The sequence below is a fragment of the Zonotrichia leucophrys genome, chromosome 1, assembly GCF_028769735.1.
Source record: "Zonotrichia leucophrys gambelii isolate GWCS_2022_RI chromosome 1, RI_Zleu_2.0, whole genome shotgun sequence".
Classification (NCBI taxonomy): Eukaryota; Metazoa; Chordata; class Aves; order Passeriformes; family Passerellidae; genus Zonotrichia; species Zonotrichia leucophrys.
In genome coordinates this window covers 93911510-93923357 of record NC_088169.1, presented here as the reverse complement: position 1 = coordinate 93923357, position 11848 = coordinate 93911510, and the positions used below count along the sequence as shown (strand labels likewise).

The 11848-nt window shown below is 51.0% G+C and overlaps 1 protein-coding gene across 2 annotated transcripts in view; it reads right to left on the bottom strand.

Annotated features, from left to right (window-relative positions):
* Positions 1 to 2144: 2144 nt before the first annotated feature.
* SIDT1 (SID1 transmembrane family member 1) overlaps positions 2145 to 11848 on the bottom strand; it is a 39929-nt gene continuing 30225 nt past the window's right edge. Inside the window, exons 17-26 of one of the 2 annotated variants that reach the window (XM_064722848.1) lie at positions 10753 to 10870; positions 10238 to 10374; positions 8487 to 8595; positions 8176 to 8190; positions 7324 to 7400; positions 6180 to 6226; positions 5317 to 5422; positions 4895 to 5005; positions 4040 to 4153; positions 2145 to 3639 (exon numbers count right to left, since the gene is read on the bottom strand). In XM_064722848.1, coding sequence (XP_064578918.1) covers positions 3577 to 3639; positions 4040 to 4153; positions 4895 to 5005; positions 5317 to 5422; positions 6180 to 6226; positions 7324 to 7400; positions 8176 to 8190; positions 8487 to 8595; positions 10238 to 10374; positions 10753 to 10870 — 897 coding nt within the window. In that variant the 3' untranslated portion in view covers positions 2145 to 3576. The remainder of the gene's footprint in view (positions 3640 to 4039; positions 4154 to 4894; positions 5006 to 5316; positions 5423 to 6179; positions 6227 to 7323; positions 7401 to 8175; positions 8191 to 8486; positions 8596 to 10237; positions 10375 to 10752; positions 10871 to 11848) is intronic. The other variant, XM_064722858.1, reaches the window with a different exon arrangement.

The following is an 11848-nucleotide window of genomic DNA, read 5'->3' as shown; positions in this document are numbered from 1 at the left end:
TTAAAATCAGAGTTTTCTACTGATGTACATTCTCTGCATACACCAGAGTAATGCACCATATTAGTTGGAGATATAAAATTATGTAATTCAGAATAAATAAATACTATTTGTGTAGTATCTAAAAAATACATGGCAGGTGCTGTCCCTGCCCCAGTGACAGTGATCACTTTTGAGACAGAACTTCATTTTACAAAATGCTTCTCATCACAGGCCCCTTGCATTGCTTTGGAAGTGGTCTAAGACAGTTGTTCTGTCACAGTTTAAAGCTAAAGGATGCAGTTTGGATGAGAGCAGTACAGAGACCCTGCAAGGTAAGTAAAGGCTTTTTGGGAGATTGCACAATCCTGAAGTTGACAGAATTCCTAGGAAACAATTCTTTTCAGGGGCTCCAGAAAACCTGGCTTGTAAACCTCAAAATTCTTGCAGGTGTGGATGTTGCCTTTAGGGAAGGTCTTAATTTTAAAAAGGCTAAAGTTTAATATTAAGACAGAGGGGCTTTTGCTCCTTCAGTGACAGCCAGGTTCAGTCATAGAGGAGAAGGGAAACAGGACCCAAGGGAGCTGCCTTCTTTTTTCATGCTCAGTGCATTCCCCCTGCCTTGGCTGCTCTTGTGCCACTGCAGAGGCTCGAGGGGAAGCTGTAACAGCTCACACAACCCTGGTGGTTTTCCTACCCTGTGAGGGGATGTCAGTATTGTACAGAAGCTGTTTCCTTCTCCTTTCACTTGTACTGGGCTGAACGATTTTACCTACATTTCCTGAGAAAACAGGGAATATATGGAATGTAAGGAAGAAGTTTTTTACAATGAGAGTGGTAAAACACGAGAACAGATTTTCCAGAGAGGTGGTGGGTGCACCATCTTTAGAAAGGCCTGGTTGGATGGGTGCTTGAGCAACTTGTTCTAAGTGGGAGGTGTGCCCGCCCATGGCACTGCTATTTCCCTTTCAGGAGTTGTGACAGCAGCTTATCCCAAGCAGGGACACGGCAGGGGGAACTCCACTATCAGCCCATGGGCAGCAAAAAAGCCTCCTCACCTCCGAACGCAATTCCACGGTGCTGCTCTGCTTTCACCCCTTCACGTCTGTCTCCCTCTGTGAGCAGAGCAAGGTGAGGAAACAACAGCATGACCTCTGCAAATGTACCCAGCAAACTGCTCCTCCTGCCCAAGAAGGACAGCAGCAGCCAAGAAAAGCTGCATTTCTGAGGGGGGCTGCAGAGCCAAGTGTGCCTAGCACAGCAGGGAGCAAAGAGTGCCCAAGTGCCCAGCCAGGCCCCCCAGCAGCCACAGCCATGGAGGGGTCAGTAGCCACCAGGTGAGAGAGCTGAAGCACCAACAGAGCCCAGCAGGCAGGGCAAAGCTAAGAGGAAATGTTAAAAATTGAAACTGGAAAACGGGAAGCACAGAAGCAGCAGGGAGACGATTCCAACCCTTCCTCCCATCTCTCAGGCTTGAGGTGCCTCTCCTTGTATTTAACTGAATCCTGTCATGGTTTTCTGTTTGTTCTGTGCTGTTCCCCAGCCTCCCTCTCCCTCCCTGCTACCACCTTACCATTCCATGCTGTGCTCATCTCTGCTCAGCACAGCGAGCCCATATGTTGTTCTACCTCCTACGTCGAGCCTTCCAACTGCTGCTCAACATTATTTTTTCCTCACATTTCAATTTAGAGAAGATAACCAGCTTCCTGTCTAGAAACAAATACAACCTTGAAACATGGTCTGAGACTACAGATTATGAAAAAACAGGGAGAAAGTATATTTTATAAGAATGTGTCCCCAGAACTGGACAAATTTGAGGGCACAGAGGTCCTCCTTCAGTCTGGCACAGCTACCCCGGCACACTCCAGAGCAGCACAGCTCTGCTTGGGAAGATAAAGGCTGGCAGCCTCTTGAGTCATTCCTCCTCCAGCCCTCTCCTCACCCTGCCCAAGGGACTGCGGTGACAAGCAAGAGTGTCTGTTCTTTATGTAGCCTTACAAAGGCAATTTGGTTAAGAGAACAAGCAGGTCATCCACACCTATGGCTCCAGAAACACCTGTGACAGTCCCAAGGGTGACAGCAGCTGTGTGACACCACTGGGCACCCCTCTGCCCTGACTGCTGTCTCTGCTGCTGCTGAGAGCAGGAGCAAGAAGAATTCAGATCAACCTGCAGAGCAGGGAACCAGGAACATCCATTTTATTGACCATTTCAGCAAACTCCAACGTAGGAAAAAATAAAAACCAGCTGGTGCAAAACTCTTCAAGGAGGTACAGACTCTTGGAGTAAAACATCACCAGAGTCACCTGCTTTAGTAAGCAGAAGTGGAATGAAACCTTTGCATCACTGGCTACATGCACATACACCAAAGTAAAAATGCTCAGGCAGACAAGAATAAGGATAGCAGGCCTCAAAGAACACTTTTTAATTGCAAATTAGCAAAACAGGTCCCATTTTAGATGCAAGGCCTGAAATAATTAACACCTTCTTGTTTTTTAAATAACTAAAGAAACTGGAAAGAATGCAGAAGCCATTAAAAAACTCATTTCCCATTTGGACAAGTTGGAGAAGAAAATTTGGTCCACATCTTTCGGTAAAGAGCTCAACACCAATTGCCCCAATATCTCCTTCATCCTCCCAGCCCAAAGAGACTTTGCCAAGGCTGTCCAAGGCAAGCTCATGAGAGGAGAGAGTGTGAGCTGCTGGCAAGGCTCCCTGTGCCAGCCTGTCCCTTTGGGAAGGCACCAGCAGGAGCCAAGGGCTGCCACACGAGGCTGCGGCTTTGCCGTGCGCTCTCCGGCAGGGTCGCTCCAGGAGAGCACTTGTGGTGCCCTGAGAGGGAGCAGAGCACTGCCAAGCGCCAGCAGGAGCTGCCAGAGGAGTGGCTGTTCAGCAGGAGAGACAGAGAGGCTGCAAGGCAGGAGGCTCTGAGCCTGGCAGAGCCCTCACGGGCAGCTCTAGCTCACCACCTCCGACCGACGCTGCAGCCCTGGTACCACGGCTCCCCACCAGCTACAGAAGGAGTCTCTCCAACAAAAAGAGGAAAGAAAGAAAACACAGTCCATTCCCCCCACTGCCACCTCAGCTTGGAGTCCTTTTCTCCCTCGGCTGCTGCAGTACAGGAACCAAACGCTCCCCCAGTGCTGCTGAAGGGAGCTCTGAGGGCAGCAGACTGCGGGGTGCAGCCATGAGCTCCCTGTGCAGGAAGGCTGGCATGGCACTTCCCGAGCCTACTCACCAGAGAGGAAGAGGAGCACATCAGCAGGGAGGAAGGGAAGCAAAGGTCTCTGATGTGCCTCCCTCCTGTTTCCTCCCCCCTCACTGGCCCCAGCACCCACTGCACCCACAGGCCAGAGGGCTGTGCACAGGCCTTGGCCTCTGGATCAAGCCTGCCCCACAGGATGTGGCGGGAAAGGAGTGACATCGTCTTCCCTCCTGGTCCCACCTCACTGCCACAGCACCCTCCATGCCTGCTGGGGATCCAGTTCCCTGCTCCCACTGGGCTGCTGGCCATGGAAGCAGGCTCATTCTGCACAGACACAGTGGCCCAGTGCCTTTGCCTGAGTGTTTGGGACACCTCTGTGCCCCTGTCCCTGGGGACTCAGAACACTGGGATCTTGTCCCTGCGCACCGTATCCAGGTCATCGTCCAGAGTCAGCAGGACCTGAGGAAGAAAGTGAAAGCCAGAGTCAGGTCTTGCTGCCCAGGGAGGTCTTCCTTTCAGATCTTCAGGCCTTGCCTATTTGGGAGGTATTCACAAATCCATGAGTCATTGGTCACAGCAGCACCCCCTCAGCTTCCCCACAACAGCTGTGTGACCCACAGCCCCAGAGGGAGTCTGAGGCCAGAAGGCACTGGCAGAGAAATAAGATAAAGGAGAAAGCCTGATCCCACTGACAAGGAGCATCCCACTGTGAAGGATGTCAGGAGGTAGAGCCAAGCAGAGGAGTTGAGGCACTTCTGTGGAGTTCTGGAGCAGGCACAGCTCCATGTGGAGAGAGGGGAGCAAGGTGAAAGGAGAGGGAGAGGCCATCCAGCAGAGTGGGAGGCTCAGCAGGACTCACCAGAAAGGAGAAGAACAAGGCAGCTGCGGAGAGGAAGTGCCAGACATCGTGGTCATCAAAGAATCCCAGCAGGATGCATGGACGGTTCTTTTCCCGGGACTCTGCTGGAGTCTCCTAGGAGGGCAGGCAGAGGGTCAGGACCTGATATCCACCCCTACTGGGCCCTTGCTGACCACATCAGACCCTGTAGGGATCACCCTGTCTTAACCCTCCAAGCAGGATCCAGGAAAAGTTGCTGTGCTGGCCAGAAATGTGGCACGGGCAGGCCAGAAACAACACAATGTTATAACTGGGCCTCAAAATGGATCTGGGACCACAACCCACAAGCAAGGGGAACCCTCTGGTCTCCACCTCTGAGGTTCTGCATAGCACAGGTTGCACAGCCTCCACCAGACCACCCTGTAACAAGCCCCTCATTTCCATGGAGATGGATGTGACATCCTGTTAGAAGGCACCCAGCCAGGATTTAATGGCTCCCAGACCACCAAGAGCCCTAACAACCCCAGGCAGGTTGATCTGGTTGACTCCAGGTGGCCATCTGCTCCAGGGATGTCCAAGGATTAGGATTTTCCCAGTTTTCCTTCCAGATCCCCAGCTCTTCCTTTGTCCCTTAGGAAGGACCAGTCACCTCCAGATCACCTGGTTATAAACAGCCTCCATACAGCTACAGTGATTTCTGGCTCAGCACAGCTTCCCATGCTCCATTCACAAGTCTGCTACATGAGTTGAACCCTTTCAGCTCCCCATCAGCAGCCCAAGACTCTTCTCCAGAGTCATTTTTGTGCAAAACAAGCACCAGGAAGGAAAGATGATGAGAAAAAGATGGACAGAAGAACAGTAAAAAGGGAAATTTACCTCCCAGCTGCTGAGGGTCTGGAAGAAGAAGTAGAGGGCAGCTGCCCACACCACTGCTGTAGCCACGATGCAGAACATGGGGATGGGCAGGAGCCTCTCAGAGCTGCGGAGCTGCAGACAGGGACACACCCTGAGTTCTGTCCAGGGCACAGAGCCAAGCACAGGGCTCACACACCAGCCTATACTGCCTGCATCTGGGAAGGGCTGCCCACCCTACAAAGACACAGCCCAGCCACCCCTGAAATGGTTCCACACCATCCCTCCCCAACACCCTGTCCCAGCCAGAGCCCCACTAAGGTCCTTCCACATCCCCCTGCAGCACCACAGGAACCCAAACTGCAGCCAGAAAAAAAGGGATGCAGCCCATCCCTTCCCCTTTGGAGCCAGGAGCTCCAGGGACAGCTACAGCTGCCTCCCATTACCTTCATGATGATGTAGAATGCCAGATAGAGCAGCAGGTTGCAGATGAAGATTCCCAGTATGTAGGAGGCAAAGTCTCTGGGCCGATACACCAGCCCAAAGATAGCACTGAGAGAGAGGACAGAGGGACATCAGGCAGCTTCTTTCACTGGGGACAGGGTACATCCCCAAAGTGACAGCCACACACTGCTCTACCCCCCACCAGGACTGCAGGACACAGCACCAGTGCCACAGCTTCACAATTCCCTGGGGGAAGTGCACTGCTTGCCTCTGCTCCCAGCCAAGAAAATGTAGCCATGGTCAGCTGCTGAAGTGACTGGAGACCCCAGAGGACAGGCAAGGGCCCTGGATTGCTTCCAACCCATGGCCAAACACATCTCCCTCAGTAGGATCTGGCCCTAGGCCTGTCCATTTGGTAGAAGGCATGTCCCTGAGAAGCAGCTTCAGTGAAAAGCAAGAGCCTGGGGCAATGATTTTAGGTCTCATCCGAGAGCTGATCCCTCCATGCAGTTACTGCTCAGCCAGGTTCTGTGACTGTCTGCCAGGTCTCCTGCACCTTGGCTGTGCCAGAGATCTCCCAGCTCTGTGGGAAGCACAACTCAGCAGCACAGTCCCTGCACAAGCTCCCTGAAACACGAGCCATGAGACAGCCCCAGCTGAAACGCTCAGGGGATGCTCCATGTAGCTCTAGAGCTGCACTGCATCCATGGATCTGCCAGCCACCCTCAGAGCAGCCTGCCTGCCCAAACATGCCAGGATTGTTGCACAGACATTGCTGCATCTCCCCATCACTCTAGGCCACCATGTCCCAAATCCTGCTGCCCCCATGCACAAATACACAAAGCACCAACACCCCAGTACTTACAAGGACCAGTTCACCAGGTTCCCAACAATGAGCAGCACCATCCTGTCCTGGAGAAAAGACACTGATGAGCATATAAAGTGAAAAGAGTATGCAAAAAGGCCTTTGCCTCAGAAATTCAGGAGAGCATTATGTGAGGATTTGCAGTTCAGTTCTTGCAAACACACATGCACCTGCCTCTGTGGGAGCTTTTATCAGATGGAAACTGCTCTGACCCTCAAAAATTTTAAGGAAGTGTTGTAAGGAGACTAAACATCTAAAAAAGGACAAGCTCAGCACTTAAGGGATCAGCCTCAGGATGTTCTGTGAATCCTTTGACTGCTTCTACTGTTTTTCTAGCTAGATTCCTTCCCTCCCACCATTTTACAAAGGAATTACTGCAGAGAGCAAAGATCTGCTTGAAAGAGGTGGCAGGGGAAGCTCTGGACAGCATCCTGCACATATTCAGGGAGCCTTTTCTTCCTTGCCATCTCACCATTAGCTGGGGAAGCACTGTAACAACAGCAGGCAGAAGGGTTATATCTGTGGGGCATGTGCATTTATGCTTACAGCTGCTTTCATGATGTGGCTGTTTCAGGCTGGCCAGGCTTACTTCATGCCTGAGTGGACCAGGTTTGCTTATTCAGAGATGGGAGAATAAATAAAAAATTGAGAAGGCTTATGGATAACAACTCCATGTGGCTTCAAGCCCTAATTAGCACTCTTTGCTAAGGGAGAAAGCAATCAGTGGGACACAAGGTAACAGCCACCTTTTCTTAACTTTTTGCTATTTGCCCTGAGGTGCTGCAGAAATGGCAATTGCTTTGGTTAAGCCACAGACCCAAAATAGCTGCAGCCTTCCCCAGAGAGGCTGCACTGCACAGAGCCTCCTACCTGCTCCTCTGAATGGATGCTCCCAGAGAGCAAGTGCAAAGGCAAATCCTGCCACACTTGTATCACCTTTGCTCTGATGTTTTATTCACCAAGCCTGAGATCAGGGGAGGCTGGGGGTAAACACTCCAGCAGAGACCAGAGACCTACACTTAACCAGGCATTTTGGGGGAAGGATAACAAGGGGAGCAAGGACCATCACTTTTTCACACAGCCCCTCCTCTTTCCTCTGCACTTTGCCTAAAGAAGTGAGGAATTGCAGATGAGAAGTACCTACCATGTACATTGGTCGGCTGCACTGCTGGATACAGTCCGTGTACAGCACCATCACTGCTCGCCGAAATATGCCCATGTCTGTCAAAGGAAAGGGTAGAAAGCCAGGACAGCCAGCACACTGAGCTCTAAAATGCCTGTGAGGAAGAAGCTGACACCCACCAGCTGACAACAGAGAGCCAAGGTGTCAGCAGATTCATGCCTTGCCCTTTGGAAGCACTCTGTGCTGAGCAGGAGGGTATCCAGCAGAGGATGTAGGTGGCAGTTGGCCAGAACAACAGGTTACAACAAAAATAAATTTGAAACCCCCCTCTATACTAACACTGCCCAGAAGTCACACAGGCCCTGCCTGTACATGTAAAGAGGCTGGCTTTGCAACCCCATCTCTGGAAGAGGCGGGTGTGTGTATGTAGGAAGGGGGAAAAGGTCCTTCCATGGAATAAGCTGCCAAAGCAGGGAAACAGTAGAAACAAGTCCCAACAGGGTTTAGAGGGTCCTAGAGAGGCAGAGCACACTCAAGACACTCCTGCTCTCAAAATCTTTGCAGAAGCTTCCTCCCTGCAGAGCCATCAGTGGCAGCAGGGATGGACAAACATGCATGAGTGCACATGTTCCCCTTTAGCCACAACACAGAGCTTGAAAAGGCTCCTGCACCAAGATCTGAGCTCTCCTGTGCTGATCACTCCCCTCCTGCCAAGGAACAGGACTGGCAGTGCTGCTGGCAAACTGCTTTCACTTCCCAAGAGCTGACCCCAGGTGGCACATGATCCTGCCTCCCCACACTCATCCATGCAATCCCTGGCTGCTGCAGCTCAGCACAATCAGCCCAAGAGGGAAAAAGGAAAGCTGTGGTTACCTGAGTCAGGGTCATCTGAGGCAGACAGGGGCAGAAGAGGAAGAAGAAATAGGTTTAAGCAGAGCACAAGAGCCAGGCTCCCCAGCAGACCCTCTCCCCCCCACCCCATGACAGGGAGAACTGCAGCTCCCTCAGAGCACACAGCTCCTGCTCACTCCCACTGGGAATCAGGAGCACCAGGACTTCACAGGCCAGGAAAGCATCAGATGGATGAGAGCACAGGGTAGCCCAGAAGAGGGGCCACAGGACAGGCAGGTGAGGACAGGAGGCACCACACACCCAGGAGGAGATGGTTCAGTCACAGCACTCACCGATCTTGAAGCGTCCCATGTAGTAGATCTGGGTGCTGAGAGCCAGTGAGCCCAAAATGTGGATCAGTGAGAAAATAACCCAGAACCACATGTCATTTTTTCCAAACACCTGAAAGCAAAAACATTTTAAAAGTAAACTGAGCCCTCTTTCAGCAAGACAATCCTTTCCTGGGCTGTGTCACCATGGGACATTAAACAACCTCACTGAATACAGAAAAAAAACCCCTAAATCTTCCCACCAGAAAACAGATCTATAAATTCAAAATGAAGTCCAGAGAAGCAAGATTAGCGCAGCATTTGAAGAGGAGGCCATTCTTTCTGAATGCCCCTTTAGACAAGGCTGGATGGACAGCACTGGCCCAGGGAGCAGAAATACAAGGCCAAGTAAGCTCTCTCTGCTGAGCTGGGCAGCAGCTCTCCAGCCAGGAGGTGGATTTTTACAAAGGCAGACAGGGAACCAACCATTACTTTAACAACTGTACTGAAGTAGACCAAAATGGACAGAACTGCTCTGCAGGCAATTGCTCCTACAGTGTATTTTCATTTTATTTAAGGACTGGAAGTCCTGCAAGGACTGGAATGACTGCAAGCACAGGTTAATGCTACATTAAAATCCTAATTTCTCATTCATACAATAAGAAGTCCAGAAACTCTGATCTGCCATCAGGCTGTGACCACTTCCCCACCCTGGGGCAAAGCATTCTCCTGAAATTTCACTTTGTGTGGGCAGAGATAAAAACCCACACACTAAAAAGCAAGCAGAAAAGACACCTGTCCATGAATGGAACAAAGGAGACATGCTGCTTTCAAGCTCCACTGAACAGCTTCAAAGCATCCCACAAAAGATAGAGCAATTCATAATAAAGTCTCAGTGTTTTGAACCTTGTCAAGATCTACCACACCTATCAAGAGATTCTTGGGTAGTCCCCAGGTCACTAGCTCCTCCTGCATGCCTTATCCCACAGGCAGTCTTGTAAACAGAGACCTTGGCATTATTTGGTAGCGAGGAGCTAACAGCCCACTGGGATCTAGCTGCTAGTTCAGAGCAAGAATTCCATGGATTTTGCTTGGTTAGTGATGAATGAAAATGAGTCTTTCAAAACAAGAGAAGCAGAGACTTCCAAGGAAAAGCACAGCTTGAGGATCCTGGTGAGCCCAGCTCAGTACTCGCAGTGCTACAGGCAAAGTAGCAAACAGGCAAAGTCTCATAGCTTCTGCTCCAGTGCCCTTCCATAGGCAGGTACTCCAGGAATTTGCCTGGGTGCCCCCCATGTATCATCCCAATCCTGCTCCTCTCCAGAAATACAAAAATCAACTGCAGGAGCTGTGACAAACAACATGGAATACTCCAAAGGGGAGAAACAGGCACAAGCAACTAGGCATAAGATACCTGTCTTGAAGACCAGCCAGCCTCACCCCTCTTTCCTCCAATGCGAATCATGCCCTAGGAAGACCATCTGTGCACTTGGACATGAACATCTGAATTTCTCCGCTTGAGAAGGATGGCATGTGGTGGGCAAAGCCCAAAACAAGAGCCCACCTAGAGGAAACTGTTCTGCTCTTCTCCTGCCTGAAAGCTCAGGGGAATGAAGGAGGAAAGCCCAGCAGAACTGAGAATTCAAATGCTGACAGCTGCTTAACACATGCTTATCCTACTCTACTGCTTTCCCCAGCCATTTTCACACCTCAGCCACGTTCCCAGCCATGCCACCTCCCTCCCAGAGAAGCAGTGGAGTAAGAGGGAGCCCTACCACTCCAAGGACAGCCAGGGAGATCACCACAGCAAACGAGGCGTAGGCAGAGTAGGCGCTGGCATTGATGTCTGGGTGCCGGGTCTGGTAGAGCTTGAGCATGCACAGCCCTGCAATCATGTACATGAAGGAGGTGTCTGTGGAGGGACAACAGAAACAGTGTGAGCACCTACTGCCAGTGGCTCAGAAAGCTGCTCCAAGGGCACACAAAGCATCAGGGATCTGTGCCTGCCAGCCTCGGGTTTGGCCCTGCTGCGGCACCACACTGTACAGCACTTTGTGCTTTGCCACCTTGCAGCAGCACATCTTCCGTGCTCTGGGGCAACAAAAACTAAACAGGATCAGAAAATAAGTGCCCACAGGGCATCACAACCTCTTGACTCAGCTTTGGAACAGGCAGGGTCCAGGGAGACTTGCAAGGGTAGAGAGAGATGGGAAACGTCAGCAACTCAGCAAGAGACAGAACATGGCAAATCCTAGCTCCAGCTCAAAAGGAGAAAGGAAACTCAGCTTACCAAACTGGAAATTGGAGTAATTAGGGCAGACGTGGTAACAGGCACTGAGCACCCCTTCCATCATCAGAGCAATGCCCATAGCATAGAAGAGACCAAAATGCTTTGGGATCCCATAGTCCTGGAAGAGAGCAGAGCTGTATAGTGAGTGCCCTCAGTGTCCTGATCACAGGCAAGCTTCCACTCTCCATCACCTCATCCCTCCTAACTCCTCCAGTCACCAGTGCAGCACAGAGTCCTGGGTGCAACCACAGGCTCTGGATTTAGAAACATGGCACAGCCAGGTGAATCCACAGACAGCAAATCTAAGCTAATCACCCTGGAAGTTCTCATCTGAAGACCTCAATGTCTTGGTACTGACATCAAGAAACTGAAAATCTCTGTCCTGTACCTCATGCCATGCTACATCCTGTCCAAAACAGAGAGGACTGACGAGAATTGCTCTTGGGGTCAGTAGGGTCTTAGAAGCTCTTGAGCAGAGCCTATCAGCAATGTGAGAAGGCATTTCCATCACAATTTGGCCACGATTTCACCTGAAAACCACAAGCAGCAGACCCTTACAACTCCTATTGCCTCTACTTGCTACCAAGCCCATGAGAACAGAGCTGTTTGTCTCCAGAAACCACCAGCACCTCTCTATGCCCACAGGGCTGCAGATTTCTCCATCCTCTCCCATGAGAGACTACAGAAGCTCTGGCTACAAGAATCTCTGCTTCAGAGACTGTGGCAGCCAAATTCCTCTGAGTTATCACAAGCAGCTCTTGTGTAAGACAAATCAAACTTCACTATAAAGAGAAGCATCTTGGGACACTCCTGCTGCCTCAGTTCCTCCACAGCAAGAACTGTGGGAAAATCCAGAGCCATGGGAATCCTTCCTCTATAAATCCCCTTGTCTTCACAAGCCCAGGCTGGGTCACCAACCACAACAGTATGGACATACTGCAAGCAGAAAAGCACTGGGGCGTGCAGGAACACAACCATCCCACCTAGACCTTCTGCACAGGAGGGAAAAAAGAGGAGGATTCAACCCTCCAGCAAGGAAGATAAGTGGAAACCCATTGTGTACCACTCTGGTTTTTGAGTTCACTCCATGTTCCTT